The sequence below is a fragment of the Vitis riparia genome, chromosome 15 (genome assembly GCF_004353265.1).
Source record: "Vitis riparia cultivar Riparia Gloire de Montpellier isolate 1030 chromosome 15, EGFV_Vit.rip_1.0, whole genome shotgun sequence".
Classification (NCBI taxonomy): Eukaryota; Viridiplantae; Streptophyta; class Magnoliopsida; order Vitales; family Vitaceae; genus Vitis; species Vitis riparia.
This window is the reverse complement of record NC_048445.1, coordinates 11,639,328-11,659,735: the sequence shown is the minus strand read 5'-3', so window position 1 is coordinate 11,659,735 and position 20,408 is coordinate 11,639,328. Positions and strand designations below refer to the sequence as shown.

Here is a 20,408-nt window from a genome sequence, read left to right as displayed (position 1 = left end):
CCACGGTCAGATTTTGTCTTCTCACCATTTTGACACTTGCATGCAGCCTATTGCACCGAATAGTCCAAGAACGGCAAATGTAGAGAGTTTGTTGCATTCCCAATGTTCCAATAGTAGCCTCCTTGTTTCCAACTTCACATATGCAACAGTCAAAGGGTCCAAGAAACCACATCTCTGTTCAGCATTGCATCTAATACCCAATGTCCACAACCTAAACGCTCGCATAAGAATATCCTTTGAAGTTAATATCCCTTGAATCTTGCTTCCGGTCATAATGATATATGCATTTCCAGGGTGGAGTGTAGGGTGAGGCCCAACAGCTGCATATGCATTACCAGGTTGTGTGCCAAAAGTTCCCTTGATATGCTGGGGTGGAGGCTGCTGTGGAACTAGTCTACCAGCGGCACCGTACCCATAGGGCAAGGTATCAGCACGGCTGGCTCTTGGTTGAGAAATTCCAAAAAGGGTATTTGCATTGGCATGCTGCTTGGGAGCATCTCTGGAGGAGAGGCATTTGTTGGTTGGGCTGGTGCAGAGTAGGGAGGGTACACTGTTGTCGTTGGATAACAATCATGTCAGAATCCGGGCTGGTGCATTGTTCATTGCTTCATAAGCTTGCCCTGCAGTCATGGCTCCACTGTATAGGAACTCAAGGAGAGAGTCAAGCTCTTCATGGTTTTAATTCCGGGAGTGTTATGGCATTACGTGGTGCAACTTTGCATTCATCTGTGTCCAGCATGTTCTTGAAGATCTCTGACCTTGCTGCCAATAATGCTCTATGTGCAAATAGAGAAGGTCCATTGTGGCCTGGCTTGACTTCAATATCAGTGTGAACTTGGTCTCTGAAAGCAGCAGCCAATCCTCCAAGAAAGCTTAATTTCTCGTTAAGTTCCTCTTCTAAAAGTGACCTAACTGACATCTTATCTCCATTAAAAAAAACTGAATTATAGGATGCCCCTAGTTGGACCTGCAAGCTGTCTTCATGATCCAACCCGGGATCTCTTAGCCGGTCTGTTGAACTTGCTTCTCTTATATGCATGGACCCAACATCACAGTCTCCATATTTAAACTCCACTAGAAGTGACAGCCAGTAATCAGTTAATCTCTTGTTCACATGAAAGGCTATGTTCTTCCCTGGGTATTTGCATGGAATCTGGCGGAAAATGACGGAGACCTCGCCTCGATCCCTGAGCTGGTTGTTGTTGCCGGCCACAGCCATGCGACCGAAGGCTGCACCACTGAAGTCGAAGTGGGTATGCCCTCCTAAGAAACAATGCCAAGCTGACCAGTGAACCCATCCATATAATAATCTCCCTAGGTTAAGAAGGTTACTACTACTTGGAGAAATCTGAATCCAAATCCAAATCCATGCTGACCAGCAACTCTATCTTCAAGTGTTAATAAATCAACGAGGTTGCTCCTTTTAATTATGATCAACTTAGACCAGCAATTTATATTAACTCCATAGCGGTGCTCACTCTAACAGTGAGAAATATCAGATAGAGAGTTATAAGGCCTATGCCTAATGTCTTGCTAGGACGCGTGTCGTTCCAAGGTAATACCACAAATGCCCAAATTAGTCCTGACATGAGAAAAGCCCAAAGTATAAAACAGGCTGCTGTCTTGTGGAACTATGTATGGACCAGGTTTCTTTGAACATACTCCTAGCAGCATCGAGACCCCAAAACCAATGAGAGTGTCGAACATAGGACCCGCATAGCACCCAGACAAGGCAATCTGCACACCATCCCCACCATTCATCGCCAGTGCAACATTTGACATCAAATCACCCATTGAGTTACCCCGTGCCAATATAGTTAATCCAAGGAGAGATGGATTAACCCCAAAAATAACACCAAATTCCACCAACAGAGCTACAAGCTCACTTGCAATTATGTAGAACCAGATGATACTCATTATAAATCCTCCCAAAACCCACAGAATTAAGAACCTCTGAGGTGGCTGATCAGATACAGTATAACGATATGCAAGAATGCCAAGATTACAACCAACTGAAACACCAACAAGATATGCGGCGTTCATGCCTTGAGAACCCACATCGTCTTAGGAATTCCACAAAAATGCAAGAAGAACAGGAGCCAATGAAGCACTAGCTACAGCATATGCCCTTGACCATCTTTCCCCCTCAACTATAGGGATTGTTAACCGCTTTGGCACTATCAAGGGCATCTCCACTAGTGAAACAAACTTAGAGACTGAAAACAATGGCTGGTTGTTTTCCATGCCCTCATCAGTCCAGTGATTTCAAGTAACGGTCATCCACGGGTCAGGAGCAGCCAATATTCCACCAAAAGATGATACACAGATCAAGGTATTTTCACAAATGGAAGTCCACATGAGCAGAGGAGTATAGAAAATGAAAAAGTTAAAATGGAAAAAGAAAACAGAGTGAAAATGAGAGACTCCAGGAATTATTAGTCAAAACCTCATTACATGAATGATAAACGGGCGTGAGGCAAAGATGGGACAAGCTGAAAGTTCACAATACAACTATCAAACGTCAAACCCAAAAAGGAATACGTCTATTTACAGAGGAGAATATAAAGTATCAAAGAGAGACAAAACAGAGCATTGCGCAATAACCATGTTCAACCAAAGCAACCTGTGGCCCTTGATGTCCACAACAAACAACAAACGAATACACGGAAATCAACAAAGAATGAAGCAGAACATCAAGAAACGAAAACATATCAAGCTCGAGATGGCTTTACCTGGTAATCCACGGTGCGATTTTCTTCTACTCCTCCTTCTTCAGCTATTCTCCCAAGAAAAGATCTCCTCCAAACTCAGCAACTCCAAGACACCATCTCACCCAAAATATATCTATAAAACACTCACTCCAACGCCCTCTTTCCCAAGAACTCTCCCTCCGGTAGCTTGCCTCCCTCTCCAGCTAGAGAACCCCCCTCACAAATATCTCCAAACAAACACGTCCTTCTAGCTCTCCCTCTATCCCTCTCAAGTCACTCTATGTTTTTTTCTTACTCTCGTCCACCCCCTCTCACTACCATACTTGCTCCTCAAGAAAGAATCCCCCCTGAAAATCTCTCAGCCAACCTCCTAAAAACACCCCTATCTTTGCCAGAATATCCTCTCTCTCATCCGCTCCTCATAACGGTCTGCAATCCCAAAAAACCTCCTTCAAGAATGTTCCTTCCACGTGTCATCCTCGTATTCGTCTCCCAAAAAGCAATGTTGATTCCTTAATGGCCATTCGTGAAGTGACATGTGGCTCTCTAGGGTAGTGACACCTGGTAAGATAGCCTATAGAAACGAAGAAAAAATGAACCATACCCAAATGGGGGTCTACAAATATGCCCCTCTTTGGTAAAGCTCATGAGTGTAAGGAATGTGAACACTAGAATGAAAAGAAAGTGTGAATAGTGAGTGGAATGAAGTGAACTCTACCGAAAAACAAAGGAGACCCCCAAAAAGATGTTAGCGAAACACGAACTCACTCAGGCCAAAAGATGAATACAAAGGCTCTAATCCTAAAAGAAAATGATGTCTCAAAATGACTCTAAAGCCACACTAAGGACCTAGGCTCCCTTTAAAACATCTCCAAAAGTGACTTGAAAAACCATAAAAAAAAATGAGTAACGGTCGAATCACTCTGAAGAACAGAAAAGACTACGCCCAAAGAAGGCTGCCCTATGTGAATTACACGAGAATGCCAGGTGTAAAGTGTCTAACAACATGACTGATATAAGTGGCGTGAACTCAAATGACCATGTCATGTGCAGTGAAAAGGGGAATCTAGGAGAGCAATGATGAATAAACAATAAGCATAGGGTGGCGAGGTGAGGAAAATGAGGGTGAATGCAAACCCATGAAGGCAATATATGTAATGTCAGTGGATACGAATGCCAGAGACTATGACTCTGAATGATATGGCTGAGGAGAAATGACTCTGAACGTCAGAAAGAGGAAAGAAAATGGTGACTCAAAATGCCTGAATGGATACGTACAACAACCCTGAACACCAAAACTAAGAAAAAGAAATGACTCAAGATGCATGAATGGGTATGAAAAACGGCTCTGAAAGCTAAAACTAAAGAAAAGAAATGACTCAAAAGGCCCGAAGGAGTGTGCCCAATGGCTCTGAAAGCCAGAATGGAGGAAAATGGTGATGGATCAAATGAAATATAAACATAAGGACTCTGAGTGTAGAATTAAGAATGTGACTCTGAATGCCAAATATAAAACCAATAATGGCTCTGAACGCCGAAATGGATGATGTAATGGCTCTGAACGCCGAATGAAGACGTGGCTTTGAACATTGAATGAAGTAAAACATGGCTCTGAACATCGAATGAAGATAAGTAGTGGCTCTGAATGCTTTAACGAAGATGAGTAATGGCTCTGAACGCCGAGATGGATGATGTAATGGCTATGAACTCCAAACTAAAGATATAGCTTTGAACGTCGAGCGAAGATGTGGCTCTGAACACCAAATGAAGATGAGTAATGGCTTTGAACGCCAAACAAGGAATGAACGATGTGATAACTCTAAATGCTAACCCAAAACCATGGCTCTGAACGCCAAACCGAAACAACAGATCTAAACGCTGAAATGAAAATGTGGCTCTGAACACCGAAACGAAGATAATATCTGTGAATGCCATGCAAAAACGATGGCTCTAAAGCGCCAAACTAAAACTGATAACTACGAATGTCCAACTAAGAAAGATGACCCTGAGCACCGTAAACGAGAAGACATGGTGGCTCTGAATGACAAACTGAAAAATAATGTTGGCTCTGAACACTGAGACTGAGAATGTGACTCTGAACGTCAAATTAAGAAGTGATGAGGGCTCTGAACGCCGAAACCGAGAAGCGACAATGATGGCTTTGAACGTCAAAACTGAAAAATGATGGTGGCTCTGAACGCCAAACAAAGATAAGTAGTGGCTCTGAACGCCGAATGAAGATGTGGCTCTGAACGCCAAATGAAGATGTGGCTCTGAACGCCAAATGAAGATGTGGCTCTGAACGTCGAACTGAGAAGCAATGATAGCTTTGAATGTCAAAACTGAGAAGTGATGGTGGCTCTGAACGCCGAAACTAAAAAGTGATGGTGGCTCCGAACACCAAACTAAAAAATGATGGTGGCTCTGAACGCCGAAACTGAGAAACGATGGTGGCTCTGAACGTCAAAACTGGAGGAGTGACATGATGACTCTGAATGTCGTGAACCGTGCATGAATGGTGGCTTTGAACGCCAAACTGCAAGGAAATAATGAGGGGGAAATATGCCCCAGTGTGGCATAAAAAATGTGACAGGTCGAAAAATCAGATGAGCTCAAATCATCCATGCCTGCAACTAAATCAGGCCCACAAATAAAAAATGACTCTCTCTGAAGGGAGCATGACGACATCTAAGTGTCGAAAAGTGTAAGTCTAATTGGATGACTTCCGAGAGGCTCCACTAAGGAATCATCGTGAAGATAGCAAATAGGTCATCATCTCGGCATACGTCTCACAAATGGGGATAAGCGCGCAACTCCACCAAGATCTATAAATCTCATCCAGAATGGAAATATGCCCCAGTATGGCATCGAATGTATGATAGGTTAGAAATCGGGTGACATGGAATCATCTATCATCGAACATGTGACCTCCGTGAAGATCCGTAAATGTCATCCGAAATGGAATATGCCCCAATATGGCATCAGATGTGTGACAAATCAGGAAAATAGGTGACATGAAATCATCTCTTATCAAATGTATGATCCCGGTAATCCAAATCTATGAAAAAATCGAGTCCAAAGCACCTAAAAGGCATCCCACGGAGGAAAGCATGGTGACATCGGAATGCCGAGAAGTGCGGGCCTAACCGGATGGCTCTCAAAAGTCTTTACTAAGGAATCATAAAAAAGATGGCGAATAAGTCATCATCCTGTTGTACATTTCACAAGTAAGAATGATCCGGTGACTCCATGAAGATCCGTAAACATCATCCAAAATGGAATATGCCCTAGTATGGCATTGGGTGTACGACATGTCAGGAAAACAAGCGACATCGAATCATTCCTTATCAAACACGTGATCCCGATAATCCAAACACGGCTAAAACAAATCTAAACATCAAAGAGGTGTCTCCCAGAAGAAGAAGTATGACGATATCTAAATATCAACCATATCTCAAACGCCTATCCAAGTAGAAGCTGTAGAAGATGACATCTGATCCCATGGCCTCTGGGTGGTGTCAAGACACGGGACGTAACGTAGGCTAGGGTGATAGGATGATAGAAACAAAGGGAAACTAAGCTCAAATACCCAATGATCAAAACCCATTCCCTCATGTATGAAATACAACATGTATAGTAAATCCCGTGAGCCATGGACCTGAGGATGCCTATTGTGAACATGGTAACAGTGATGATGCAATGAAGGAAAAATCAAACTGATGACGAGATGTATAATGATGATGCGAAGAGAGTACCAAACCAGAAAATGAGGTCACTGTAAGAACGGAATAAGTGGTGAAATGAAAATGATGAATCAGAAGTGAAAACAAGGATGATGATGAAGCGTAGAATACGTGAACGAATGATGATCTGCTCAAATCAAATATGAAAGGAGGTCACGTCAATAATGAACACAATGATGGAATGGACAATGATTCAGAGCTCCTAAGAGAAGGCCACTCATCTCACTCTCAAAACATATGACAAAAATGAATACAAATAATGAAGGGTCTCGGAAAGCTCACATACGAACTCTTGTCAACAAACATAATCAATCAAATGACCCTCGAACATTGATATACACGCTCACTGATAGAGAATACCGTACACCCATGCACCTATTTATTTTTCATTTTTTTTTACATACATACAAATATACATGTTCTGAACGCAAACATAAGAAACCCCAAAGATGAGGTTAAAAATGGATAAACATACTCTCAATTGTCAATGTAACATAAACTCTCTCTGATGATGTGACCTTCTCAAACTAAGGATCCTTGGATCAACGTCCGTAGGATAGATAGTGGAAATGACCTGACTACCCTCCATGTAATGAACTGAGGAGGATCACCACTCGAGGTGGAAGAAGATGATACGAAACAGGCAACAAATACAATAACAAAGATGAGATGAATAACATAATCAATGAGATGAAATGAGATGTAGCAATGCAGTGATAGGAAGAGATAATGAGAAGAATGCGCCCCTAGGTCCAAGGCTCAAGAAACTCCCAAACAATGATGCATGCATACACTAAAGGGCCCCTAACCTAGTGTGAAAGTGTGAGTAAGGCAACAAGAAAGAAATGTTATAATGCACGTGCGAGGCTCAATGGACTAATAATGGTCTATATATATAAAAAAAAAGAATAAGGGGACATAGCTAACCGAAATGATGGCCACCCATCCTACGACCATGGACTCAAACATAGTACCTCTTTAGCTGATCCACATTGGTCAGCTCTGAGAACTGGTTTCCATCTAAGTCCATCAACCATGCAGCGCCCTCTGGTGTTAACTCTCTAATGAAATAAGATCCACTCCAACTGGGTCTGAACTTCCCTCTAGGATTCCTGATCAATTCTCTGATGACTCTTAGGACTAAGTCACTTATCTGTAATGGTATAGGCTTGACCCACTTTTTGAAAGCGCGGGCCATCTTTCTTTGATATGCACAAACATGATCTGCTGCTCTCAATCTCCTCTCATCTAGGAGATTGAGCTGATCAAATCGAGCCTAAGCCCAATCCGCCCCGGGGATCTGCTGCTCTAGCGCTACTCTCAAAGAACCCATCTCGATCTCAACTGGTAGCACCGCCTCCATACCGTATACCAATGAATAAGGTGTGGCTCTTGTAGAGGTGCGGAAAGAAGTCCGATATGCCCATAATGTGAATGAGAGCTTCTCTGACCAATCCCAAGAAGTCTCAACCATCCTCCGTAAAATCCTCTTAATATTCTTATTCGTAGCCTCTACTGCCCCATTCGTCTACAGCCTATATGCAGACGACTTATGATGCCAAATGTCGTATCCATGTACTAAGGTGTCAACCTCTGCTCTGAAATGTACCCCTTTATCTTAAATCAACTCATGAGGGACTCCATAATGACAGATAATGTGTGATCTGATGAAACTAGCAACTCCAGCTGCTGTCAATCCCGTGTATGAGGCGGCTTCCACCCACTTGGTGAAGTAATCGATGGCGACTAGGATGAACTCATAACCATTGGAAGATTTTGGTGAAATCTTCCCGATGAAAGTCAGTGCATGCAACTCGGAGGACGGCACATGAATGAGATTTCCATGTATCTGACACTCGGGACATCTCTGAACAAATTGACAACAATCCGTCTCCATGGTCAACTAAAAATAACCAGTCCTCGTGAGCTTACGGGCCAACATATGCCCTCCCATATGTGGTCCGCAGACTCCCACATGAACCTCTCTCATTACTCGATCGACAGAGGCACAGTCTAAGCATAGTAGCAACATCCCGTCAGCTGATCGTTTATACAATGTCTCGCCACAAATCACAAATCGGGTGGCTAACTGTCTTAGTGCTCTCCTATCCTTGGCCGTGGCAACCTTAGGATACACGCCAAGTCTCAAAAAGTGATATATGTCATGGTACCATGGCAAGCCATCGTCTATCTCCGTATCATCGATCAGACAACAATAGGCAAGAATAGATCTGGACTCGATCAGTAAAGGATGAATAGTGGCATCAGCATGAATGTCAATCATGGAAGCTAGAGTAGCTAAGGCATCAGCAAACTGGTTCTACGCTCTAGATATGTGTGTATCTCAAATCATCAAATCTCCCGCCCAGTAGCTCTAAATATGTGTGGTAAGGCTTGAGCTTCACATCCCTAGTCTTCCACTCGTCCTGAATCTGTCTTAATACCAGATTGGAGTTACCAAACACCTCCATCTGTCTAATCCCGAGCTCAAGAGTCGTCTCTAATCCCAAAATACAAGCCTCATACTCAACAATGTTGTTCGTGGCAGGATGTCGATCCGAGAATGCCAAACAAACAGATCTGGGAATGTGATCACCATGAGGGGATATCAACAAGACGCCTATCCCGTATCCCGAATGGTTTGCTGCACCATCATAGTGCCATTGATGATGACTTGCCAAACTCTACATCAATATCAATGAATTTCTTTTTAATTACAACTCCAAAATATAATTTACAATCATCTAAATATATAATGGAATCAATAATTCCAATTAATTTTAAAAAATGCTAGAGTTTGGTACTACTTCCCAAATTAAAAATAAAAATAATCAATAAGTTAATCTCAATAATATAACACATATTTCAATTACAAATCCAAAGGTACACTAGATGAAAATAGTTATGAAATTCAAAATTTTATAACATTTTCTTTGCAATCAAATATAAGTAAAAATCTTAATTATTATTTAATCATCAAATTTCTAAAAGAAATTATGATATTTTGGGATATTTGAAAATATGTTAAATTGCTATTTCTTTTTTAAATTAAAATAAAAAGAAATACTATAATTAATTTTATAATTATTGTTAATATATAAAAATAAATAATTTAACACTTAAAAACATTAAGACTTAATAAAAATAAAAACTTAATATTTAACTCATTTAAATGTTTAATAACATTTGGTTCTATTGATATTTTAGTTAAATTCAAAATGTTATATTCAAATTTTCGTTAAATCCAGGTTTATTCAAATTTTAGAAGAAAAAAAAAAACTCACCAAAGTGTTTAAAAAAGTGGATAAAATCTAATTATCTACCTCCAATAAGCATGAGGAAATTGCATAATATATTTTTACAATAAAAGAAATTACATATAATATATTTTGATTAATTTTTTTAAAGAGAAAAATCAATGTACATCATGCGAATGTGCAGGGTTATGAATTTGACTATGGTGTAATTTTTAATTTTGTATTTGACTGGGTCATGAAATGAGGGCACCACCGCATCCTACAGCTACCAGCTGCCACATGCTCGTCAGCATTTGCGCCATATACATATATAAATTTATTTTGACATCTAGGCATGAATCTTGATCATGGACGCCATGTTTGGTCCCGTTCGTTTTTTTAAAACACTTTACAAAAATAATTAAAAATATTTCAAATTTATTCTCAAACATAATTTATTTTTAAAACAACTTCTCAAAATATTGTATTTTTGAAAAAAAAAAAAAAACATATTTTCGAAAAAAAAAAAACATATTTTCTTTCCATTTTCAAGCAGGTTCTTATATTCTAAATAGTGGTTTTTTAATCAAATTAATCATAATCATGACTTAGAGTTATATATAAAATCATTTTTTTAAATCATTTTTTTTTTTTTTTTTTATAAATTGACCATCAAAATAATTCTAAAATTATTGCACTTTTAGATTTCAAGTGGAATTTGTCTTTAGAAAAGACAAGTTCAATATAAAATTTTTAAGACAAAAAATGTATTATTTTTTTCAAAAGGTAAATTTAGTATAAAAAAATTATACAAAATGAATTCGCCTTTATAAAAATAAGTTCAATGTAAAAATAAAATAAATGGTAAAAAAGTGTTTTAATTTTGGATTTATTTTTTAAATAATTATTTTTTAATAATATATTTTAAAAAATAATAATAATATTTGTTTTAAAAAATTAATAATATTTATATGCCTTGTTGGGACAAAGGAAAGTTTCAAAAGAAAAATTGAAGAAGAAAGGAATAAGTCTACCGAAAATATGCTTGCTAAAATACAATGAAACTATTTTCTATCACATAGGACTATATAATTTTAGTTTATTATAATAAAACTCTTATAAAAAATAATATTCGTGGGACTAAGAAAAATTATTATGGTAATGGATTGTTAATGAATAACTTATTAATTTATTGATGAATAAATATTTATTAATTTATAGAGTATTATGTTTGTATTATCAATTATTAATTTATTTTTCTTAGACCCTTAAAAGGATGTCTAAAAATATTATTATCTTATACATTTAATGAGGTTATTAGTGTAGTATACGGATCCAACTTCCAAGTTAGGTTTAAAAGATTTTATTATTTAAATGAGGTTATTACATTCATTCATCAAAATTTTACTATACATGAGACGGGTAAAAGCTTTTTAACCAACTTAAGAGCTTATGATATATTTCAACAAAGTTATGTTTCAGTTTCTCCATTCAATTCAGCCTTCAACTTTTGAGAGAAAAAGGATTTTCCACTAAAACTATATTTCATTTTCTCCACACAATTATGTTTCATTTTCCAATTTCAAGGCTAATTGCTTGTCAATTGTAGGGAAAATAGAGGGATTAATTAAACAACTTCTTGGCCTCCCACCATGTTGTGGTTAGGCTGTTTGACAATTGGAATAAAGAGTGAATGATTAACTTCCTAAGAAGCTACTTTTCAATATTTATAAGATTATTCCATAACAAACTAATGAAAGTACGTAAATTCCAAAAAGAAACAAGCTGGAACACCTAGCAAACAAAAACTTAATCCCACTTCTTTATGGACGAACTCTATCCCACTCTTCTCCCTTGGTTTGTTGGACCTCTTCAATTAATTTGTCGTTGGTTCTGATCAGCCCCAATTTCTCAAGTTTTTTCATCTGCAACAATCCATGAGGAAATTTTTTCATTTTATGACAATAGAAAATCTGTAGAGTCCTCAGATTACACATTGCTCCTTCCTCAACTGTCAATTCTTCCAATTCATTTAAACCATCCGGTTCTAGGCTTTCAAGTTGAAGAAATCCTCCAAAGGAACAAACCATTTTCTTTCCAACATATGAGCCACCAAAAAATCGAAGAATTCTCAAGGTTGGGAGCTTCTCTAGAATCAACATTGGGTCATCCTTTAGCTTACATTTGCTCAAAGTGAGTTTGAGGAGGTTGGGAGGGTAGAATTCAGTTTGCTCTGGTAACTTGTCCACCTTTCCATGTAGGAACACTTTATAGAGATAGGTGTGGCGTGACAAAGACATGAGTCCTGGTATCAATGTTTTCTCTTCAACAACATTCTCCTGCCACTTCAATCCAACCCGATTTAATAATGTCAAATCCATCAAAAACAAGGTCCGAAGAGTTGTCAATTCAGCAATAGAATCAAAAAACCCCTTCTTCAAATACGGAGTCAACCGTCCCCTTAAATGTAGTTTCCTAAGTTGGGTAAGTTTTCCTAAACCATCCTCCTCCAACCAACTTCCTGCCCATAATCCTAATGTTGAAGATTGGTGAGTTGCTCCACACCCAAATAACCATTCATGCACTTATTTGATTTGAATTGACTTGAGATCTTGCCATAACGACAATTTAGATGTCTCAATTCCCGTAATTTCCAAATTGTACAAGGTATGTAGGAAACATTGTATCCTAAATTGAGATTTTGCAGATTAACAAGTCTCTTAATGGATGATGGAAGCGTTACTCTATCAATTCCCTTTATGCATAAGAATTTCAAGTGGATGAGTTCTCCTATCTCCTTTGGGATGATATAATTCTCCTCTATCCTCCCTAGATCCAATACGCTAAGCAATTTAACGTGCTTTTGTATAGATCTCCAATCCTTTCTCTCAACAGGGTCAGTAAAGAAAATTAAAGATCTAAGAAGAGAATTATGCAAATGCTGAGAAATGTTGTTCTTGACGAGATGTTGATGAATGCTTAACCGACGAACACTAGTAGGAAATGCGAAATCAATGTTTTCATGTACCTCAAAAAGTTTTGCATCAGGTCCCGAAGGAGATCATGTATGCGACAAGACATCACTCTTCCATTTGCCTTCTTTCGAGCCACCTGAACCATGCTTCTGTGGATCAGTTCATACAAATAATCTTCAGCAATGTCTTCCAACTTTTCTTTGCCTCTTCTTTGAACAAAACCTTCAGCAATCCATAAGTGAATCAACTTACTAGCCTTGATTTCAGAGTCTTCTGGGAAAATACCACAGTAAAGAAAACATGACTTCAAGTAATAAGGCAAGTCATTGTAACTTAAGGCCAGAATTCCAAAACATGATTCCGGGCCTCGATTCAGATGCCAATCTATACTTGCAAGCACTCTCTCCCATGATGGTTCTGTCTTCTCTTTCGTCGACAATCAGCCTCCTAACACCACAATCGCAAGGGGCAAACCTTTACATTTTGCCACAATTTTCCTTCCCAATTCCTTCAACGCTTTAGATAAACAAACAGATGTACTATCTCTCGCTCCAAAAGTCTTCTTGAGAAAGAGCTCCCAACTCTCATCATCATCCATAATCCGGAGTTCATAGACAAGAGCCTGTGAATCGGTGTGCCCAACAACTTCATGCGGATTGGCTTGTGCAGCAATTTCTTTGTTTCGGGTGGTCATCAGCACTTTGCTGCCATTCATAGACTCAGTAAGATGGAAGCACAAGCTACTCCAAGCTTCAATACTCCATACATCATCCATGGCTACCAGGTACTTCTTGTCGTTGAGGCATTCACGAAGCTTCCCACCGAGCTCGTCCTCTCCCATCTCTCTCATTACTTTCTTTTCTTCATTGCTGAGGGACATGACAGAACTGATGATGCTGAGTAGAAGCTCCCTTGGCTTGAATTCTTGAGAGACATAAACCCAAGCTTGACAATCAAAGTGCTGCTTAACATCACTATGATTGTAGACTTTCTTAGCAAGAGTTGTCTTGCCTAGGCCGCCCATTCCCACAATGGACACCACTGCTCTCGGCCGCATCCGATCTTCCTTAATCAGCATCTGCTTCACCACCTCCATACCATCTTTGATCTCCACCACGTCAGTCTCTTCAACAGTTGGGGTCCGCCGCTCCTGCTGAGAAACTCTATGATCAGTACTGGTCGAGCTGGGAGTCACTAGGGCTTCAAGACCATACTTGGATCTATTGACCATGATCTTCTCTATCATGACATTGATCTCCTTCACCCGACTGTCGAGCTCGTGGATGAAAGGTAACTTGTCCGCGAATCCTACGCAGGTAGGTAAGTGCTTAAGGAACTTGAGATTTTTGAGCCTTTTCTGCCTCTGGTGATCCATGTTGAAGATGAACTCATCAATGACATCTTCAGCATCATGGGCTACCTCTCTGATCTGCTCCACCCACAGCTTGATTCTTTCATCGTATATGCATTTTGAATCCGCGTCTTTGAGGAAGAGGCGCATCCATTTGAGTTCATTGCGCAGCAGCTTCACCTGGCCTTCTACTTCCCCAAATAGAGAAGCTTCTTGTATAACCAAGTTGCTCAACTTCTCCAGGAAAAACGTAACACTGCTTTCTGCCATTTTTGGGCTACTCCTCTTCTTCCAGTGAGAAAGAAAAGCTATAATGTTTCAACACAGTTGGTTCCCGGATTCTGAAAGAGAAAATAAAGAGAGGAAAAGGAAAAAGTATGTGTGGTGGGGTTCACAGTGGTAGTGGGCTGCTGTGATGGTGGGAGATTAATTAATATCTCCATTAATGGAGATGTTGATTGCCTGAGGATAGAATTAAGGCCTGTTTGATTTACAAAAGATACTCGGTATAGGGGCAAATAAGTTTAATATAAATTATTTATAAATTTATATATTTTAAGTTCTTGAAAGAATATATAGAGAATAATTACTTGCTTTGATAGTATTTTAAATTAAATCATTGTTATTCGAATGGCACAGTTTTTTTCAACCATCACAACACAAGCTCAAAATTTCCAGAGATTTGTTTTGAAAAAAAAAAAAAGGAAGAAGAAGAAGAAAAAGGAAGAAAAAGATAGAATAAGAAAAAGCATGCCTGTAATAGGAGAAAATTACTATAAATAAATAAATAAAAATAAAAAAGAAATTTAAAATAAATAAATTATTTTAATATACTATTTCAAATTTATCTCATTTATTTTTAACTTTTATATATAAAAATTAAATAATTTTAAAATATATAAGTTTTTATCTATTTTTTTATAATAAAATCAACCAAAAAAAATGATTTTCCTTAACATGTTTTTTGGTAACCATTTTCAAGAATCCATCACACCCTAAGAAAATAATTTCCACAAAAATTAAACAAACTTATTATTTGACACTAGGATGCTTGTTTGATTTACAAAAGGTACTTGTCAATTGTCATAGGGACAATAATAAGTATAATATAAATTATTTATAAATGTATACATTTTTAAGTTCTCAAAAAAAAAAAAAAAAAAAAAAGCGAATGAGTAAGAGTATATTGGATTAATAATTGTTATTTGAATATTGAGTTATCATTAAAATAAATAAGTTATGTGAATTAAGGATGAAAATATTTTCAACATTGCTAAAATACTTTATCAAAAACAATCAAAGACACGGATTAAATGAACTTGGCTTAAAACAAATTCGGATAACATGCTCCTTGTGAAAATAGAAATTGATGAGGTCTTTTTTTAAACATAAATGAGTTCTTCACATTCATTTATCACCTCAATCCTTTGTGAAATTTACATTTTGTCCCTTATATTTAAATCCCAACATTTTGCCTTTCAAACTCGTTAAAGGTTAATGATTTACTCCTAATTACAAATTCCCCTTAAAATTATAAGATTATTATTATTATTATTATTATTATTATTATTATTATTATTATTTTGGTTAGAATATTGATTTGAACGTGAGTAGAACCAACTTTGATTTAGTTACTTTGAAATGAAATTTTCTAAATGCTTGTGAAATATAGCAACCACCAATTTTCATTTATTTTTTATTTTAAAGAGATATTTTATCTAACTATACATGATTTTTTTCATACAATTATGAAGTTTGACAACTTTAAACTTAGACAATAAATGTTTTTTTTTTTTCGAAAAATCGGTATAAATACCGAAATATCGGTACTCATCATCAACCATCTCAGCCCCAACTTTGCTATTCAGGATCTTGGGTAATGTTTTGGAAAGTTGGCTATGAACTAAAAAACGATAAACATAAATTTGGGATTATGAAGCATGAATCAATTTTATGCAAAGATGTTAGGAGTGAAGCTCGTCGTTGAAGCTCACGCGCGTTGAAGGTGGTATTTTCTATTTGTTGAATGATGAGGTTGCCCCTTTGTATTTTAACCGGCCTCTTCTGATTTACGATTCCATTAGAGTGTGATCAAATTACAAGTCATTAGATTCCCTCCATTTGCTTAACACCTGCCAAATACTTACCATCATCCTCATTTTTCTTTCTTTGTTTTCTCATAACAGTTAACACCGACTTCCATTCATTCAGACTACCCGAAGTTTATAAACTTATTTATAATTTTTATTTATAAATATTTTATCATAAAACTTAGCTATGTGTAGACCCCCTCTTTTGTTTTTTTTTATATACATATATATATATATGCATATTTATTTTGGGGATTTGCCGCCACCTTTGAGGAGTGGCTGAAGGGGGGAACCCCTTCCTGACACGTGAGATAAGCTGCATGAACGGCATGGAGATGGCAGGGGGCCATGCTGGTGGAAGTCAAGGACGCCATGCTGGCTGATGGGGCAACAGTGGAGTCGGTAGTGGCTTCTAGAGGAAGACAAAAACAGGGGAAAGAAAGAAAGAAAAAGGGCCAGATATCTAGGGGGGATCGGGAAAAAAAAAAAGGGGAAGCAGGGAGTTTTTCAGCTCGGGGGGAAAGAACCAAGCGACTTGGCTCCACAGGAATCATTCAGGTTTGATCGATTCGCACCTTAGGTTCTCCGCTTTTAACTCGTTTTGTTTTGTTTTCAGCCATACCTTGCTTCATTCTTGATAGTTGGACGTTTGTTTTGATTATTTAACGTGTTAAACTTGCTCCCCATTTCTTGTATTGCCTTCCCCCTGCTTTCCTTCGCATGAGTTGTGTGATGGCTATGCTATGCATGAGTCGTATGATGATTGTGTTATCTGTGCGCATTTTGAAACCATTCAGAGTTTCCTTTTTTTCTTTCCTCTTAACTTCTTGGATCTTATAAAATGGAGCTGGGTAGTGGCATTATCTTCCCTTACGCATGCTCTGTTTTACTTAAGGGTGTCCTTTGTTTCTGATTATTCTTGGGTGTCTAGATACTAGATATATATATATATCTTTTGGGATTAATTGTTTTGAACAAAGCCGTATCTGAGAAGACTCAACATCAGAATCTTTGGAGGTATTATCGTGTGGTATGTTAGGGGAGTTGAGGGATTACCCAGCTTGTATGGCATGAAGAGGACATATTCTCAACAAGACGTGATGTTGTTGTCTTCGTGTGAGTTGAAAATGGGGATTGGTTCATTGGGACCCGCAACTGCACCGATTAAGCATAGTTATAAGTCCTCATGTGGTGGCCACAAAAACACTGTGCTCTGTGTCGCACGGAATCAAATGGTAACTGGGTGCTCATTGCTTCAAAAGATCAAATCATCAAGTTTTATGACATAAGAGCTATAAAGGATTTTGAATCCTTCCGTGGGCATCGGAAGGATATGACTGCATTGGCTTGGCATCCATTTCATGAAGACTATTTTAAATAGGCCCGGAGGTACCGTATGTGATAGATTCAGCATGGAGCCCAACCGAGGTTATGGCGAGCAAGACCCTGCACTTGGTGGTCGCATGCCTGGTAATTTCCCGGTACCTGAAGCCCCAGCAACTCCAGGTTCGTTTGCAGCCGGACTGACCCGAAACGAGGGAACCATTCCGGGTGTTGGAGTTGCAATGCCATTAACCATCCCTTCTCTTGATACATGAGCTCAAGGAGAGCAGAAGCAGCCTCTTCCGCCTGGTCCTCACCCATCCCTTCTTGCGGCCAACCCGCGGCAGGCACATCAACAAAATCCCACTCACCATACCCTCACGCACCACTCATCGCACCCCATACATACCGAATTTATTTCCCATCCATCATCACCCATTACCGCCAGCCATCCACGCTGTCAATAGTACCCTTACTCATCTTCATACTCATCCCTCTCATATTCTGCCATTCTCATACAAATGAGACCCCCATGCACGCAGCAAAAGCGTGGATGGTCCAACGGAGGCAGCTATGATTATGCAAATGGTAGCTGGGTTCGGGTTGAAGTCAAAGTTTGATGAGGAGTTTTGAAAGAAACAGGTGCTGGAGTTTGCCTCAAGGAGGGATATGCCGAAGCCCTTTTGTTTCCACTGATGGCATTGTTTAAGCAAATTGGTGGATAAAAGTCAAAAGACATGAGTTCTTTATTATTTTTTTTTTCATTAGTGGCATGGTTCCAGCAAGCTTTAAGATGGTTTATTATTATTTCTTTCATTTTCTCCCACATGTCATCTTCTTAACCCCATTTTTCATGTTAAAAATTTCATTTTTTTAAAAGTCCCGTCATCAAATAATTCTTTTAAAATCCCAACATTTCAAATTCATTCATTTATTCATTTATTTTATCTATTTTATTCATTTATTTTTTTTATTTGTCCATTTATTTATTTATTTATTATTATGTATATATATATATATACACACGTGCCATTTTCGAAATAATCTCGTCAAATTCGATTTTTAAACTTAGTTTACGAAACTTCAAATCTTAATTTCCATTTTCCAAAACTCCAATATTTTAATTTTAATTCTTCAAAATTTAATTCTCGAAATAATTTTCTAGAACTCCAACTATAAATTTAGTTTTCCCAAAATTCAAATTTTTAATTCTAATATCCCAAAAGTTCCATAATTCCGAATTTCATCTTTTTTTTAAAAAAAAATATCATCTTCAAATAATCTCAAAACTCCAATTTCCGAAACTTTAATTCTCACACCAATTTATTTAATCACCGTTATTTATTCATTTGTTCATTTTCAAAAATTCAATCTTAAAATAATATTTCAAAATTCCGATTTCTAAATTTAAAATTCCAAATTCCGAAATTTTTCTCACATTAATTTATTTGATCATCGTTATTTATTCATTCGCTCATTTTTAAAGAATTCAATCTTAAAATAATCTTTCAAAATTCTAATTTCTAAATTTAAATTCTGATTTCTGAAATTTTAAATCCTCACATCAATTTATTCAAATCATCATTATTTTATTTATTTATTTAAAATTCTATCATCAAGCAATTCTTCAAAACCTCGATTTCCAAACTCAATTTCCTAATTTCCGGAATTCTAATTTCCATATTTATTTATTCAATCATTATTCTTGTTATTATTATTATTATTTATTTATTTATTTAAAATTCTATCATCAAGTAATTCTTCAAAATCCCGATTTCTAAATTCGATTTCTAAATTTCGGAATTCCAATTTCCACATTTATTTATTTAATCCTTATTATTTTAATTATTATTATTTTATTTATTTATTCTAAAATTTCATTTTAAACAATTCATTAAAATTTCCGACTCCCGATTTAATTCATAATTCCAAAGTTCCAAAATTCACGTTAATCTATTTAATTATTATTATTTTAGTCATTTATTTTGAAATTCCATTTTAAACAATTATTCAAAATTCCAATTTCTGAACTTAATTTCCGATTCCCAAAATTCTAATTTCTTTCAAATTTAATATCCAAAATTCCAATTCTTAAATTTAATTTTTCAAGACTCCAATCTTCAAATAATTTTCGGGACTCTAATTTTCAAATAAATTTCAAAAATCCAGTTTTATCTCGAATAGCTTTAATTCCACTTCCATTTTTAAATAATGTTCTATTTCTTTTGATTTTTTTCACACAAGCAAGAATGATGAATCTTCATAATTCCGAAATAATGGGTTTCGCGAGATTAATTCAAGCAAGATTAATCGGGCTTTGGTGGGGGCCCCGCATATGTGATTTTATGACTGATTGATTGATTGATTGATTGATTTACCATGCTTGTTTGATTTATTCTGTTCCTTGACATGCGCATAACTTTATCTATTCGTGATTCACTAATCCTGTTCCATGATAGCGCATCCACGACTGGAGGACCAGGTATGTATCCACTCATATTTTGCTCATTCTTTATACATGTTTTGATTCCCATATGTGCATGATCGCTTCGGGTATTCATTGATTTTCTCATTGATTGCCATGTCAGCTTCATTTTATTAGTAGAGACCCGACTTTAGGGACTTAGAGGGGTGCTACGGTCTTTACCGTACCTTCCCGATAAGTAACCTGACCCCCGAACCCGATCCGGTTTTCCACAGACCACCTTTTCCAAAATAAGGAGTCACACTTAGGGTTTTTCTTTCTTATTTTGTTTACCCTTTAAAAATAAAACAAAAATAAGTGGCGACTCCAAGTCATTTTCTTAATCAATAAAAATCATTTTTCCAATTAAAATCAAGCTCGTCATCGAGTGGGAAACGCATAAGCAGAAATGCGGGGTCCACAAAATGGCGACTCCACTGGGGATTTTTAGAGGGTCAAGCTTGAACTTAAGATGAAGCAAACGTGGCATTTGATTGGACGATCAGTGGATGCTC

The 20,408-nt window shown here is 37.4% G+C and overlaps 1 protein-coding gene and 1 pseudogene across 1 annotated transcript; both read right to left on the bottom strand.

The window, feature by feature from the left end:
• Positions 1 to 1,451: 1,451 nt before the first annotated feature.
• Positions 1,452 to 2,244, bottom strand: LOC117931957 (annotated as a pseudogene).
• Positions 2,245 to 13,104: 10,860 nt separating this feature from the next.
• LOC117931956 (putative disease resistance protein At1g50180) lies at positions 13,105 to 14,286 on the bottom strand. Its single transcript, XM_034853024.1, has one exon. The coding sequence runs from the start codon at positions 14,284 to 14,286 to the stop codon at positions 13,105 to 13,107; it is 1,182 nt and encodes a 393-aa protein (XP_034708915.1).
• Between the last annotated feature and the right edge of the window lie 6,122 nt (positions 14,287 to 20,408).